The sequence below is a fragment of the Haliotis rubra genome, unplaced genomic scaffold, assembly GCF_003918875.1.
Source record: "Haliotis rubra isolate DU_JTF1 unplaced genomic scaffold, ASM391887v1 Scf311, whole genome shotgun sequence".
NCBI lineage: Eukaryota > Metazoa > Mollusca > Gastropoda > Lepetellida > Haliotidae > Haliotis > Haliotis rubra.
The window spans coordinates 95029-111958 of NW_025766982.1; the positions used below are offsets into that span (position 1 = coordinate 95029).

A 16930-nucleotide genomic window follows, 5' to 3' on the forward strand; every position below is an offset into this window, starting at 1 on the left:
CTTATATGCCCTTTTTAATATGCTCTTTGTAACTCCTGGAAGCAAGGGTGGGTAGTGTAGTCTGTAAAAGACTGTTTCCAGACTGATAGATACACCAATCAAAATGTTTTGTTTTTTTTGTTGTTTGAAAAATGTATTGCAGCATACCAGTAACAAAGTTGTACATCTTTGTCACAGTTTTGTTATTAATCTGACCTCAGATTATATGTTCCAATCCTGTTCTTGCAGCCCCCTGAGAACCAGGAAGAAGGGGGCACACTGACCAACAGTGAGAGCTCCAGTAGCCTCCAGCAGCTGGGTGAGATGGGGAGTTTGCCAACCCCAAGTGAGAGCACCGGCAGCCTACAGGAATTGGCAGGAGATGCTGAGAACAACAGGGACAGCCCACCGCAAGACAACAACGAACCAATCGTAGTAGACAACGCTGACACCGATACCACTACCACCAACACGGACAACAGTGTCAAGACCGAGGAGAACATGGAGGAACAAGAAAATAATAATTCAGCTGGTAGGTTCAAGTTGAACGATTATAATAATGTGTATCTATTAAACATGGTGCTCCTTACTTCAAACTTGAACAGCTGCTTAGTGGCACTTCAGTTTATTATTGCCATGGAGTGTACACCTGAAGTTCTTTCTCAGCTTCCTTGGGAGTATACAACTGTCTATGCCGTGCTAGAAAGTTCGTTGCATTATCATTTCATCCTACTGGGTACCCATTCACTGCTTGATTTACAGGTTCAATTCAAACAGTCACTTTCCTCGGGAGACTCCACATGTAGCATGTGGGGCAAGGCTTAATCCCTAGAAGCTCTTGGGAGCCAATCTTGTTGAACAGTCACACATCCACCTATTCTCTACAACTAATGTTCTTGACTCTGCTGACCGTGAAGATCAGGATTAGAATTGATAGCTGGAATATTGCTGAGTGTGGCATAAAACTAAACTTGCTCACTCCTGTCTCTGCTTCATTTGTGACTTGGGTACCGTTGATTGAATGGATCTTAGCACCAAATTGATAGTAACATAGGCTTGCAGACATTGTAGGGCTATGGTTGCTTTGTTCAATATATTCGCAGCCAAAGTGAAGAACCCCAGTTTTCTTTATCTTTCTAACAGTGTGCTATCTTTCAGACATGGACCAGCCAAAGACTACAACAAATTCCACAGATGAAGTAGAGATGAGTTCCGAGTGTCCAGTGATTGAGACTGTGTCACAGAATGACCTGGGCAAGGTCTCTTCCAGTGAGAGCCAGATCACAGCAATTGCCAAGCTGAACGTCACGGACGATGAGACGAAGGAAAATTGTCAACCGATCTGCAACGGCCACGACGCAGGAGGAGGAGTCAGCGGAGGAGGGGGGACGACGACGGAGGAGATGGACATGAATAAAAATGTGCAGAACTGTGAGCCGGAGACACCCCCTGTCGAGAACGACATGGAACACAGTCAGTCCGAGGGGGTGCTCTGCTGAGGATAAACCCCAGGCAGAAGCCTCTTCCCAGGAGGGACCAGACAACAATTCAAACAATTTGACCGGTCAGTGGCTGGTCTGTGGTGTGGTGTGTGTTATCATGTGTGGTAGTGCCAGTGCTTTCGCTGCGGATATATGCTTGTGCCACAGTGGAGGTCATTCTGAACGGAGCAGTATACCTGTGTTGCTGAGGAGCATTATTCTGAAGAGTTTTAACTTCAAATTTCTTAGATCTGTGTTCATGAATTTGTTAGTTATTTGTTGGTAATTTGTTTTTTAAGGATATGGGTAGTTAAATTGGATGCCTCATCAGGGTTGAGAACTGAAACAGCAATATTCTAGTAATACCACGGCAGACACCAAAATGGATATCACATATTTTACCAATGTTGGGAATCGAACCTAGGTCACTACGGCATGAGCAAAAGCTATGACCACTTGGCTACCCCACAGCCCTCTCTGCATGGGACCCGTGACTATTGGGGTTAGAATCAATCTTCAGTAATCCATGCTTTTCGTAAGAGGCAACTAAAAGGGTCGGGTGGTCAGGCTCGCTGACTTGGTTGACACGTCATCGTATCCCAATTGCGTCAGAGGTACAGATAAGCTGCGTATCTGCGTAAATTACGCAAACATTTATGTGAAAACTCAATTCTTACCAAGTCTGTTGCGTACAAGTACGCTTGAATTTTTGTAAATACTCAATATATTTGATCTTACATACTTACACACAAAAATGTCAAATCTTTGTTTGCGTACCGGTGCATAGATAAAATAACTGAGATACATTGATAGGTTCTATTTCATCACATGAACTAGGCAACCTGCGGTCTTTCTTATAGTTTCTCATATTACAGATCCAATATAAATAACATTTACATGTCATTATATTTTTACAATTAATGGAAAATGACAAAATACCCAATTGAGTTTGAGTGAGGTGGGTACAATTTATTTGGTTATTCAAAGGAAAATTAGGATACCCAATTGAGATGAGCACAAGCGAGTACATAACTCAATGACCCCAAAAGCTCTGTAGCTCTGTGCGTAGATCGATACTCATGCTGTTGATCACTAGATTGTCTGGTCCAGACTCGATTATTTACAGACTGACGCCATATAGCTGGAATATTGCTGCATGCAGCGTAAAACTAAACTCACTCACTCACTCACTCACTCTCTCCATGGGAGCATTGGTTTGGATCAGTTGAAAGATTCATGCAACAATCATGGTCTGTTAGTACCATACTCATGTCACTTTTCAGACATTGGGCTTTTTCCCACATTTCAGACACTGTGACTGAAACACTGTTGAACAAATATTTGGAACTAATTCTCCCTTGAGCTGTTCTACCCACTTCCCAGTAAGGGGCGGTGAGGTGCCTTGTGGTTATAGCGTTTGCTCGTCTCACCGAAGACCTGAGTTAGATTCCCAGCATGGGTGCAATGTGTGAAGCCCATTTCTGGTGTCCCACGCCGTTATATTGCTGGAATAATGCTAAAAGCGGCGCAAAACCATGCTCACACACTCTTCCCAGTAATACTTTTCCTTGTGTTTGCATGGTTCGTGAATGAAAATTCTTTTACAAGTGGTATGTAATTGTATGATATTCCACATACAAATGTTATAAATGCTTCAATTAATTGTTCACTTACATTGTTTTCAGTTGAAAAAGCCAACAGTGTAGACAGACCTGATCCAGTTAGGGAGGTCTGTGATATACCTGTGAAGATAGCTGATTTGGGAAATGCGTGTTGGACGGTAAGCAATAGGGGTTCTGGATTAGTCATGCTGTATCTTGCCCATATTACCACAGACCCGTGAAGATCTGGTAGAGAATTGGTCTTCAGCAACTGAGGACCAATTCTAATTCAGTTCTTTACTGGTTTTTATACAACATAAAGCATTGACCTCAAAGTCGTGACATTTGGGAAACAAATGCAGTCTTAATGTCAGTTGTCAACAATGTTTTGCATGTTTGGCAACTAAACTTAAATTGCTAGGCCATAATTTATTGTGCTTGTTTTGATTGCATATTACTCGCCACTTCAATCAGTGATCCAAATGCCTCCAAGAACTGTTATTGCAGTTTATTTGAATGATAAATAGCTCCTCACAATAAGCAATCCGTTGGGTCCTGACTTGAATTGCTTGAAGTTGAGTCTTCTTTCATCGTTCCTGTACGGATGGTAATGGGTTTGGCTCATTAAAAAGCAGTATGACTTTATGGATTAAATTTTAAGCCAAGAATTTTGATTTGTAAAGCAATAGCTAGCTAAGTGGCTATGTGGGATTTGTGGAGGTTTTTCATTATCTCAATTGACGCCTTTGAAAACTAGTAGGGTACAACTGAGTTCCAGGGAGGAGAAAAGCTGTAGACCTTGAGCTTGAATATTGTTGTGTTTAATTGCTTGTTATGGGAAGAATTAAGATAGAGACCACCAGGAAATGTAATGACCATTTCTTGTCTGGCCAGTGTTTTCTGTACCCATAAAGATCTGGCTTAAAATTGGCTTCATCAACCTATACCTATTGACTGAGGCGGAGACTGATGGGATCTGGCCCCGATTTCTCCAAACAAACTTAAGTTTTACTCAAATTTCAAACTGAGTTTGACAATTTGAAACAGCTGAATTTTACCCTCAACTGCATTTTTTAAATAAAAGAGCCGAAACATCTTAAGTAATCTATCCACCAAACTCAAATTGTCAACTATGTTTGAGTTTATTATCGATTTTAGTTCATTCTGGGAAATGCATTTTCTCAAATTTGAGTAAAAACTCTAACTTAAGTCAAAACTCAGACTTAAGTTTGGTTCGAGAAATCGGGGCCTGGCCATCAGGCTTACTGATTTGGTTGATGCATTTCATCATGTCTCGGTGGCATAGATCAGTGCTTATGTCAGTAATTTGTCTTGTGGGGTACAGACAAGAGAATTGGCAGATGTCTTTTATCTGGTATAGAGCAGACAACAAACAACACAAACAAAAATCTGGTACAGACTAGAGTTTTGGCAGAAATGGAATTCTGCAGACACCAAATAAGACAACATAACACAAGTCATTCTTGATCACATCTATGTACTACAGGTTTGCCTGTTAGGGACATGGCTGCTTGCAAATTGTCGGGATAAATCTGCAGTGTGTCTGACCACAGTGGTGTCATAAATCAGTGTTCACTAGGGAATTGAGACACTAAGTGGGGGTTCTGGGTTAATGTAGGTGTCCCAACAACCTATGCTGGTTGTAAGATGTGACCAGATGGATTAGGGGATCGTTGACTGATTCAGGTGTGGTACAGGTAGATGGTTTGGAAATGTGAGATGACTTTGTGCAAGTGGGCTCTGGGATATAGGTGGCCCATGTCATCAATGCACTCAGTGCAGAGTTATGTCCCTTAACCCTGCCTGGATACACTGGACATATTCATGTGTCCTTAAGACACTCAGATTAATATCCTCAATGTGTTTCACCTGGTATGCATTTATGACGTTATGTCAGTGTTGAAAAGCCGCTCATTGAGCACATGGGGGACACCAAGATAGATTTGCTCCTCAACATTTTGTACTGGTTGTAACAGAGGATCGGATGGATCAAGGGTCCCAATCTACAAAGTGTTTGCAGCACTACAATGCTCATAACGCTATGAACACTCTGTGGATTGGGTCCCTGGAGGTCAGGCTCAGTAATTGGTAGTGCTGGTATTGGCATACAACCTGCGATATGATACATCACAATGCTAATATTTTAGTCATGACGATATATTGCCAAAGTATCGTGTGTTGATGCTGCGATACGATACGAATCCCGATGTAAGGGTGGCGATATGATACGCATCACGCTACTAAAATATTTTATTCTAACACCAACTATGAAACACCTGAATATCAAAACAAAACCATTTTAAAGTATTTCGTCAAATTCTGCCAGCGTTTTTCAATGTTCATTCGGAAACGAGATAATTAAGTTTATACACGGCCTGTGTGAATGATAATAACATGTGAGCGCTATGTCTGACACAGTTCTTGATGCAAGAATTTCCAAGAAAATGTTTACTTATGAAGCAAATATTTTAATCATCAAACAAAAGTGAGTCTTTCTTCTTGACAGACACCGCGATTGGGCAATATTCCAATTTAAATATCGATGTATCGTTGCCCATTTGAAGTATCCTCTCGGGATATACGACAATGTAAAACTTTGTATCGATTCCCTGTATCGTCGGCCCATGGATTGATGAATCGTCACACCACTAGTTACTTGGTTGATGGTGTTAGACCCATTTGTGTACATTTGAGTCAACACAAAACACGTACTATTACAGACTCTCATACTGTAACTAACCAGTGACTCAAGTACTTTGAAGGGATTTTGAGCAGCACTGGACATTACCACTATATAAATCTTTGAATGTATGTATATATGTATTTTGCCTAACAGTGATAATCATTCCCATCAGTCACAGAACTGGAATGTAGTTGAGTCAAACGCCAGACATTGACAGTTTGTACTTGATGTTTCAGTATCACCACTTCACTGAGGACATCCAGACCAGGCAGTACCGCTGTCTAGAGGTGTTGGTGGGGGCAGGCTATGGCACTCCTGCTGATATATGGAGTACAGCATGTATGGTAAGGATCTCACCCCAGTTGGTCCAGGACGACATGTTATCTGAAAAAACTGACACTACTCACCTCAAGCTTGATTCTTGAACTTTGCAGAAAGGAATGTAACCATGGCCTTGATTTCTCGAAACAAACTAAAGTTTTTACTCAAATTTCAAACTGAGTTAAATTTTTAACTCATCTCCATATTTAAAATAAAAAAGCCCAAACAACTTAAGAAATCTATCCACCAAACTCAAATTATCTACTATGTTGGACAACATAAGTTAGGGATATTGGTATTTTAATGATTGATACGTCATCAGTGTGTCAATGAATGAATAGATCATTATTCATTATATCAAACATTTCATGTATCCCTAACTATTTTTTGTCCAACTATTTTAACTATTTTGGGTAAGAATTCGTCCACCCATGCTTCTTGTTAGAGGTGACTAATGGGATCAGTGGTCAGGCTTGCTTACTCAGTTGACCACATGTCCTTGCATCCCAATTATGTTGTTCGATGCTCATGATGTTGATCACTGAATTGATCAGTTAGTTGTTTGCCTTTATAGTAATCACAAGATTTCATAAGACTCACTTGAAATTTAAAAAATGAAATATGAAATAATGTCTTCATGATTTGCTTGGTTTCTGAAAGTGCTGCATGTGATGTTTTATATGAATTACTTCTTTCTGCAGGCATTTGAACTTGCAACTGGTGATTATTTATTCGAGCCCCACTCAGGGGAAGGCTACACCCGCGATGAGGACCACCTGGCCCATGTCATAGAGCTCCTTGGTCCCATTCCCAGGCATATAGCACTATCAGGAAAATACTCCAGGGAGTATTTCAATAGGAGAGGTGAGTCTGCCATGTGCTAAAAGTTCTTGGCCACTTGAAATAATCAGTAGATATTGATAGTCATTACTGTCTTATTGTTGATCCATGGGTCTAAAAGTCTACGTTGTTTCCGAAACTGATATTTTCATAGAGAGAGTTTTTATTATATGTATATAATTACAAGTGTGTGTGTTGTCGTCTTTTCCATGATCCTGATTGGCTGACTTGAAATCAAGATTGGATGCTAGTTTTCGATAACTGTAGAAAATCGGAGAAGGGTGGGACTTCTTTTCAAAGGGGTGTTTCCTGATGACCTTTACCTTGGGCTGTTTATATAGAAACCCTTGCAATTTGCCATATATCATGCTCATAGTTTGGTTATTTTCTGAAACATTTCACTGTCTAGGCCATATATTATGTAAGCTCTGAAGCTCCCTGGGGAATATATTGTCTGGCTTAATGGCTTCCTCAAATCCGAAATGCCACAAAAGCAACATGGTAGCTGCACAACAAAACACCATTGGCACAGCTCCTGTTTCTGCTAGAGCATTTGTGATTGTCAGGTAGCTAGATTTTTCCTGGTTCCTCATGATAACATCCAAATTCTGGAATTACAGTCAAATCCCGATAAGTCTCGAATATTATGCATAACTCGAAGTACCTATCGGTCCCGACCATTCCCTGTTATAATTGTCATCATTTGAATACCGGTTACACGAATTCGTCTTATAAATACACACAATGACTCAAGAAGGAAATTTGGTCCCATGAGATTCAAACAACAGCAATCTTGTATACATAAGCCGAAGTCAGTCAATGAGAAGTTGATTGGTGTAGCAAACTGATCCAATTAACAAACCAGCGCGACTCACACCTTTCCGCCATTGACGGGTGAGTTCAAAAGGCAGATTAGTGATTTTACGGAAATCACAGTCTGTGCTAATCAGACTGGAACTGATAAGGTGTCCCTATTAGTGATATGGAAATCATTAGATAAACACATGCTTAGGTGGAGTAATTAGGACTGGATCATCATTTTTTCTACCCTCATAGACATACCTATGTCTCGAATACATCGATAAGTCGAATTTATTACTTGGTCCCCAGCGATTCGACTCATCGGGATTTGACTGTATATATTTCAAAAACACTTCTCCACAAACCATGAATTTTTGGCAAAATTCAAACTTCCTCAACTGTCAGTTTTCTTTCAATATGGCCAAGTTCCACTCCAAAGTGAGAAGCCCGTTTCTGGTCTCCCCCCACCTTTAATATTGCTAAAAGTGGAGTAAAGCTAAACTCACTCAACATACCCAGCACATAAGCTCAAGCCCAGTTAAACGTTCAAATGTTGATACAGTACCCAAGGCGAAGGTTATATAACATGATACAAAATACTACCAAATGTTCCACCAAATAAACATGATCTATTTTGTGTACAGGTAAACTTGTTTGATATGCACAGTTTCTGTTTTGTCTGTTAGTAAATCGGACAAATTTAATTGCTCAATAAAATTTAATGGCTGGTGTTGTCATCCAGTTGAGTTACATGATTGTTGGCACAAGGTGAAGGTCAGCGTTGAGATATTCATGCACATCTGTAAATTTACTTGCTATGGTAAGCTGTACAATAAATAACTAACTTAAAGATCACATGCAACCCCCAAAATATAATTAAAACACAATTATCACTTATTCGTGACATATAATATACATTACTGATTATGTAAAAACAAATAAACAAAATTATAAGAGTACAATCGCAAATCAAAAGTGCAATATTTTGTACCTGGGTTTACTTCTCTAGAAACGAAGCACCCGGGATACCGAACCCAGTCAGAGCAGGTGGGCGTGCACTTAAATGTAACGAAGACTTTCAGTTGCTGGTTCATTTGCCAATATACTGAGAGCTTTGTGTGTGTGTGTATTGTAAATACATGCTCATTTTTTGTGTATAACATTTTGCAATCAACAGACATCATAACATGTCATGTGTACAAGTATCACACTAGCCTGTCTGTGTAATTACATAATGTGACAGAACTTGGGTGCACGAGCCATAAATCAATGTGTTTTGTTTATAGTGTGTTAAGTTCAAATTGCATGAGGTCAGTGATCGAACTTGTGTATTGCATATTGTCATTAGCAGACAGGCAGGCAGACACATTGGTGTCAATAAAATAGACATTGAGTTTTGTTTGTGACAGAGGCATATCTATATCACAGTTAGAAATTCTGACAATGCTAAATAATGACGTTGCTTTTAAGTATCGAACTGAGAAAGTGACTCCGTAAGAAGAACGTGTGGTGAAAGCCAAATGAAATTATATAAACAGTTAAATCGGTAATCTACTGTCAAAACATATAAAAAGCTTGCGCCTGTGAAATATCAACAAAAATCAAAACATTACAAAAACAGCTCACATGATTCAAAGCCTACTCCGAGTACTCACCCCCAGCGAAGGTTTTCCGTCTTGAAATGTCGAATGCTTCACTGATTGACACAAAGATGAGTAGATCTAGATCCTTAACAAGGTTCTTTTATGTAACGAGTAGATTATTTACTATTTGTTGTTTGTGTACACAACCAAGATTAGACTACTTCTGCTCACGACCTTATAATCCGGGAATCCCCGCTTCAAGCTACGCGAGTCTATTCACTGCGCATGCACCATGAGCGCAGCGCAGTGCAGTGCAGCGCAGCACAGCTGTGGAATCCACTTTTCACCTCAGCTGGGGTGAATTTAGTGAATCATTTGAAGTCCTATGTTGCGGGGTTTTTTCATGAGTAATTTTTCAACTTTAAAAGTTGAATTTGCATTTTTGTTACTTTATTACTGTATGTCCATACCGAAAGGTATCAGAATCTGCAAAGTTGTGTTTTATGTTGCATGTGACCTTTAAGTATATTATGATTAAACAAAGCCATTTTTAGAAAGTGGTAAATGTAACAAATGTTATATTTGGGATTAGTCTTTCTTAGTAAAGTACAAATTCTAGCACTTTTTGGGGATTGATCCCACGAAACTGTTGAAACATGACCGATACCCTATTTTTATCTGTTCCAGGTGAGCTGAGACATATAACCAAATTGAAGCCATGGCAGTTGTTTGATGTGTTAACCGAGAAATATGAATGGGACCCACAAGAAGCAAATGAATTTGCTGATTTTCTCCTTCCAATGTTAGAATTTGACCCGGACCAACGTGCTACTGCTGAGGATTCTTTAACTCACCCATGGCTGCACTCCTGACCTGGAGTCCCCCCTTCCCCTCCCCATCCTCCCTCCCTCCTGCCCGCCGCCCGCCCCCATCAGTAACTGGGTGTTCACCTGACTGCCACATGACCAGGCAAGGAAGCTACGATCTTGTTTAGCTGTGTTTGTGCAGACTATATAGCATGTAACCATCACTTGCTGTCTCTCACCACGCCAGTCTACTGACATATGTACAACACCATCACTAGTGATACCGTGCATTGCTGTACTGCATCATTGACTCCTCGTATAGTGCCTGTTTGTTTGAATCGACTCTGGGGCTGGTTGGGACTTCTACCTGGATCCATGTGAATAAGGACGGCTTTCCAGAGGCTTATGATGCATATTACTCTTGCATATTGAGATAGTCCATGGGATGTGTCATTGTTTTCATGGTTCTGCCTGAATGAAGCTTGAAGTTCCCCTGAACAGAGGTTGTTGACAGAGACAAAGATGAGTTCTTGCAGAAGCCCTCTCAAGAACTGCCTATTGGTGACGTTTCTTGATGAAATAGTGTGGATTGATTTGAATTGATGGTGGATCTGTTCAAACAAACAGGCTGTTGGAAATATTATTGTCAATGGAAATCTATTGTTGCAGATAGTGGGCTGTTGTAATCATAATAACCTGTCATCATCATCATAAGTGTCCACGATGATAGTTGGATGTGTCATATGATCATCAGTAACAGCTTGAACAGCACGCGGGGCCATCCATCACCAGTCCTCATCCTCATCATAGTTCTGCCAGCCTGTACATCATCAGTGCTAACCCAGACACAGTACCTTAGAGAAACCGGCCACCACACTTGTTCCATGTTTGTTACTTGTTCGCTGTCTTCAGACGTCCATAGTGAAGGTTGTGCATTTCAAGTTTACAGAGACCGTTAATTGTTGAATTCATTGGATTTAGGATGCCTGAACTCAGATACAGATGCTTCTCATGTTTTATGTTAGAGGCCTTTGCGTTGAATGAACTGCATACTCTTCCTACGACACCGAAGCAGCCCTGATTCATCCATTGTCCGTGATGCTCCTGGCAGACCAACCTAGGATAGAGTTGCAGCATAACTCATCATCGTCTGTCTGGACTCCTCATTGATCCATATGTATATATAATGTTCATCCTCTACAATGCAACTCCATGAAGCAAGCATTATGCATCTGTATTCATAGCCACCCAGGCACCACTTGTGTTATGACTTGTGTCCACCTCAAAGCCAAGCTGCCGATAGCAGCACCAAGATCTCATTCTGCAGTAACAGACCTATGAATCTTTGGGACGTTGGCCCAATTCACATTTTGTTTTGTGATTAATGAAATCTTTTTTTTTACTTGAAAATCCATTTCTCCCTAAAATGTAATTTTCCAGTCAAATGGAATCTGGATCTTCAAGTGTAATATTCCTAACTGTCTCATTTGGAACCATTTCCTGAATTCCGTTTGGTTATTCAGTGAATTGTTTTGGTTGGTGAAGATGTTCATGGCATATTTCTGTTTGAGGTGGACTAGAGAAAGCATGTATGTGTTGTACACGGTTCTAGAGACTTGATACGGAGCACTGTTGTAGTAGACACTATGTTAATATTATGACAAACTGTACATGTATGCAAGTCTACCTGGTGGTCCAAACATACCCATCATTCAGAGATGGTTAGTACCAGTCAGTCATCTTTTGTCAAGCTTGTCTTGCTGTATTTTGTTGACAAGTTTATGGTTGGAGTAAAAAAAACTGTAAAAAATGTGATACTGTTTGCTTGCTATGGATGATGTACCAGTCTTTTTGTTTGTCTTGTTTCAAAGATGTACATTTGTATACTGTGAAACCTTGCTGGTTCAGACCCTGTAAATTTTAAAACAAGTCTATCTGGAATCTCTCCATGTAAAAAGGATATTACTCCAGTCTGTGACTTTAACCACTAGAACCCTGAGTCAAGCAAACTCTAAATTGGTTTGGTACCTTTCAATAGACCATATATTATGACAAAATGTCACATGGAAATATCTCTGAAGAACTTTTGGTGAATAAATAAAGGGTTCTTGGCACAGAAAGTTCCACTGGACAGTGATCTTGTTCATCCTTTGATTGTTAATACAGGAACTGGATCTTCAGGGATTCATTCCAGAGCTAAAACAGCTAGACTGTACAGTCATAAAGTTCCTGGTAATCCAGTTGTACCACTGTCTGACTCTGTGATTATATCTGGTCTAATTAGTCTTTGAGTTGCTACTGCTGACTGCTTACCATCTAGAACACTTGGTCTCAGTTCACAGCCCTGAGCCTTGCACACAATATGATGATTTTTACTTAGCGACTTCTGACTTGGAGGCTGGTTTGCGAATGAATCTCTGTATACAGCCCATTAGAATGATTTCTCTTTGGAAGTTGAACATGTTTTATGAATTTCACTGCTCAGTTTTATAGTTTAGGTCCTGAACAGTTTTGTACATTTTGCCGCTGAGTTTCTGTCCATAAGAAAAAGGTAGTTATTGGGACTTAAGTCCGACCTTCACCTTTTGTGAAGGACTGAATATCGAGCAGGCTTGGACCGCAAGAAACGTTAAAAAAGAATAAGTCTTAGGAGGATTTAAGAATCAGGGGATATGTGATATATATTTACTAAGTCGATGTAGGGTTGCTTTCAAACTCATGTTCGCATGTTTCTTTGTCTAAGACTAAGTGACTCCCAACTTAAGATAATATTGTTATACAAACATATTTCTATTTTGGTCTTGTCACCCATTTCAGTCTTATGAACTGCCCAGATATTTAGGACTTTCTTTAATTCTTTTTCTGGAATTGTGACACTGCCAATGGAAATAGAAATAGATGTCTCATATTGTGAAACTTGTCTTGATGTGAACCTGTTTCGACATGTCATTACACCATTAACTGTAGAAGATACGCAGTTGAATGCATTAGGCTATGGCTTTTGCATTGTATAAATTGACAGAACTTAAGAGTAATCTGAGAACCAAAGACTGTTCCTTTTTTCATATGCCTATTCAGCATTTGTTTGAATCTCTGCTGCGCTTTTTGTGAAGACAGAAAAAATGACAACTATTTTTTAAATACAGTACAATCTACGCTTCCAAACATTTACTTCAGTTTGTATATGATGCAATTGCCATGCTTTCATGGAATTGGAGTTTGATTTCATTTTTTGAAAAAGTGTATTTATGATTAAGCCAGCTTTTTTCTACAGCTTGTCTTGAATTACAAGACACACCTCTCACTATGTTAGGAACTTGTAGAGGGTGGGAGTAAAATATCTGAAAACAGATCCTCATTTGTTTTAGACATTTCTCTGGCAAATGGCCAGTGACATAAAACAAGTCTACGGCAAGGGCCGTTAAACAATTCTATAGCAAGTGACATAAAACAATTCTGCGGCAAAGTCTGTGAAACATTTCTGAGTACGGTGTACTCCCTTCATGGCTTGTGGGCACAGACTTTTATCAAGAAAGCAGATTTTTTACTAACTAATAAACTACATGTGATATTTATGCAACAACCAATTTTATACAGTCTTTACAGCATTCCATCAACTTATCTAACATCACTATTGACGATTCGCTCACATATACATATAACACTGGTTCATAAGGTAAAACAGTATATAGCAGTTAAAGTCATTCCAACATTATAGATTTAGAGAGGAGTCCTTTGTAAAGCAGTGACCAATTAATTTCCATTTTAACATAGACAGATGTTTTGGTTGATGTATCTCCGATGCTAGTCTTTGTTTTGGAGTTTACAGATTGTTCATCCACAGGGTAGTGTTATAGTCCATGCTTGGTGTGAACAGGTTCTCTCGTGAAACTGTCATTTAGTTTGATAGATGCTGGCCCGTGACTAGTGGAAATCCGAAAGGACTAGTTTTCTAAAAAAATTAGTCCTGGTTTAGTAAAGCATTAGTTTGTATCTGAAGGGACCTGTGGACCCCCAACATGACCTCGAGGTCTGTCCTTAACCAGTCATTGTATTCCTTTGTATGTTCATGTTCATATTGTTTCAAAGTCTATTGTTGTTTTAATAGATTATCTATGTCACTGAAAAAATTAAGCAAGTTGTATAAATACTGATTTGACATAGTGGTACCTAGGAAACAGATATTTGGGAACCTGGACGTGCATGTACATGGGTAGCAGTTTTGAGATATTGTACACGGGCAGATTTTCCACCTGAATGTCCTTCATGGCTTTCTTGAATACAAGAACATCAAACAGAGCTCTTGCTGTTAAGTCTGTTTATCACTAATATGAGATTCAGGACACTTTTTGGTTGAGTCCCGTCCGAGATTCAAGTCCACACTCTCAGAGTCAGGCACCTAAGGCACATTAAGTCGGCAATCTAACCCAAACAGCCACCTCGGCTTCCACGAAGCCCAACAGTGGAAGTTAGATCGATTTTGTGTGCTGGCGATTAGGTGCCTGACTCAGAGTGGGATCGAATCAGGACAGGACTCAACCTGAAGTACCTGAATCTGTACCGAACTCAGAAAGTGTAATCCCAAATATAAGATATGTTACATTGGACCACTTTCTATTTAGCATTGTTGGATATTCATTTTAGTCTATCTCAAGGTGTCTTATTGGGTACATGTACATGAAAAGCAAGCCAATATTTAATTAGAGGCTGAGGTTGTTCAGGTTTGCACTGGTAGATAAATACGCTGCATTTAAACTACAAAAATGCTTAAACTCGAAGTCCTGTATGGCAAGCCATACCATGTTTCTACAGATCTCACACATGCTTGAACTGGACCACATAATGCATCATTTAGTAGTTAATAGTAAATAAGTCATGTGTACTAAGACTGGTTATGTTCACATCAGTTTGAGATACATGCATGCCAAATAAAGCAGACAGATCTGTTTGATTTTGTCTTTATTTATTTAAGATTTTTAGGTTTGAAAACATTTCAGAATGCTGAAGGTTTTATACATATTTTTGGGTGTTTAGTATTAGTGAACATCTTTTCAAGCATATGCTTGGAATGTTCAGTCTTCGACATTGGGGGTGCAAAGTAGAATTATTCAAATATATGTAAAGTCAGTATGTGGAACATTCACAGAGAATGTCAAGGATTTTGAAAACGAGTGTGCATAATACACATGTCCTAAAAATATTGGGCATCTGAAAAAGGAGGGGTGGGTTCGGTTGGTTGGTGTAGAATTGTTGCAGATACTGGATCTGACAGTGATTCCTCAGTAGGGTATAAAAGCTGTAATATATTTAGAACTATAAAAGCCCTGAAATCCCTAAGATGCCTTCAGAAATTTCGTTGTTGCCATCAGTAAGTTTCTAAGATGCTTTTACAGAATATTCCTGGGTTACCAAGGAATACACGTATCGGAGTGAAAATATTTCAGTACTTTCAAAGCTGTATTTGGGGGTCATTAGATCAAAGAACACCTTTTAATACAGATTTTTTGTATGTTATCTAACAAAATCTTAATTATGGTTTACAACAACTACTTTTGGACTGTTTAATGCAATAACTACAGTATGCAGATTTTACACTTGGGAAATTTTCATAGACTACTATAACTTGCCTGTCATCCTCCACTGACTTTCTCAATGGCAGATACAAGACTTCATACCGCAGATGCATCTGGAAATATAGCTGCTGCTTTGCACTGGAACACGATTAGGCGTTATGTTAGAGCAAGAATTTGTTTATGGATTTAGCCAACTCGAAATTAAAAGTGAAAAGGTATCCTGGAAGGCACCATTGTTTGCATTTTGCTGAATGTAAAATTTACATTGTATTCACTATTCAAATAGTGTGCATATATGAAATATATAGCACAAGATTTCAAGGCTAACAAGGGCTTTCAAAAGCTGCTCACACTGCAATATCAAAATAGATTTTGAATAATGAAGCCACTCTGAAAGGCCCTTTTGTCCCACATCAAGTATATTTTAATAAGTCTGTTAACCAAGAAATTTTAAGTCTGGCCTAACAGCTGTTAATTCCTTCCTGAACAGAAAAAAAAATACCTGTTTACCAGCACCCATTGTGATATTGAGTCCGACATTGACTTGGCAACAGCTTTTGTGGTATGCCTGAGTCTTCAGGCATTGACACATACACACTCGCACATCTTGCAGAGTTTGATGCTTTGGTGAACACAGTTAGTTGATATTCACTTGTTGGTATGTACATAGCAGGCGCAAACTACGCTAAACCCTGTCCTGGGCCCTATTTCTCAAAGGGATCTTAGAGCTAAGACCATGATCACACCCATTACATAGTGTTACACTGACTTGGGACAGTCATAGTGCTTGGATTGTTTTGTGGATTGGGCCCTGACCCACACCTGTGCTGGGAATATCGGCCTTATGCAACATTTTATTTTCATTGACATCCTTTAGCAAGCTAAATGGACTTGTCCTTTGTATTGTTGTTTCTGTTCAGTTCACACCTAATGGAACTTTTTATGACCAGTTTGAGATGTATATTTCAGGAAAGTATAGCTCTACTGAGCTTGGATGTTAAAAGTGCTTGTTACCATGGTTACAATATCATTTGTGATTTAGTTTGCCTTTGCTGTTTGCATGCTCTATGTATACAATTGTAAAAAGGAATACCACAAGCCCAAACTGTTCAAATAAAAAGGGCTTGCATTTTTTCAAGGTTTTGTTATTTCTTTATCAGGTGAGACTTTGGACACCAGTGCATAGCACAAAGATAGGTTTCCAGGATTCACTTTCTTCTTACCAAAACATATGCTAGTAT

The 16930-nt window shown here is 39.4% G+C and overlaps 1 protein-coding gene across 1 annotated transcript in view; it reads left to right on the top strand.

Annotated features, from left to right (window-relative positions):
• The window catches only part of LOC124283235 (SRSF protein kinase 3-like), a 67005-nt gene extending 50183 nt beyond the window's left edge, over positions 1-16822 (top strand). Inside the window, 7 exon segments of the mRNA XM_046719267.1 lie at positions 229-511; positions 1138-1446; positions 1448-1543; positions 3146-3240; positions 6002-6109; positions 6788-6950; positions 9998-16822. Coding sequence (XP_046575223.1) covers positions 229-511; positions 1138-1446; positions 1448-1543; positions 3146-3240; positions 6002-6109; positions 6788-6950; positions 9998-10182 — 1239 coding nt within the window. The 3' untranslated portion in view covers positions 10183-16822.
• The last annotated feature ends 108 nt before the right edge of the window (positions 16823-16930 follow it).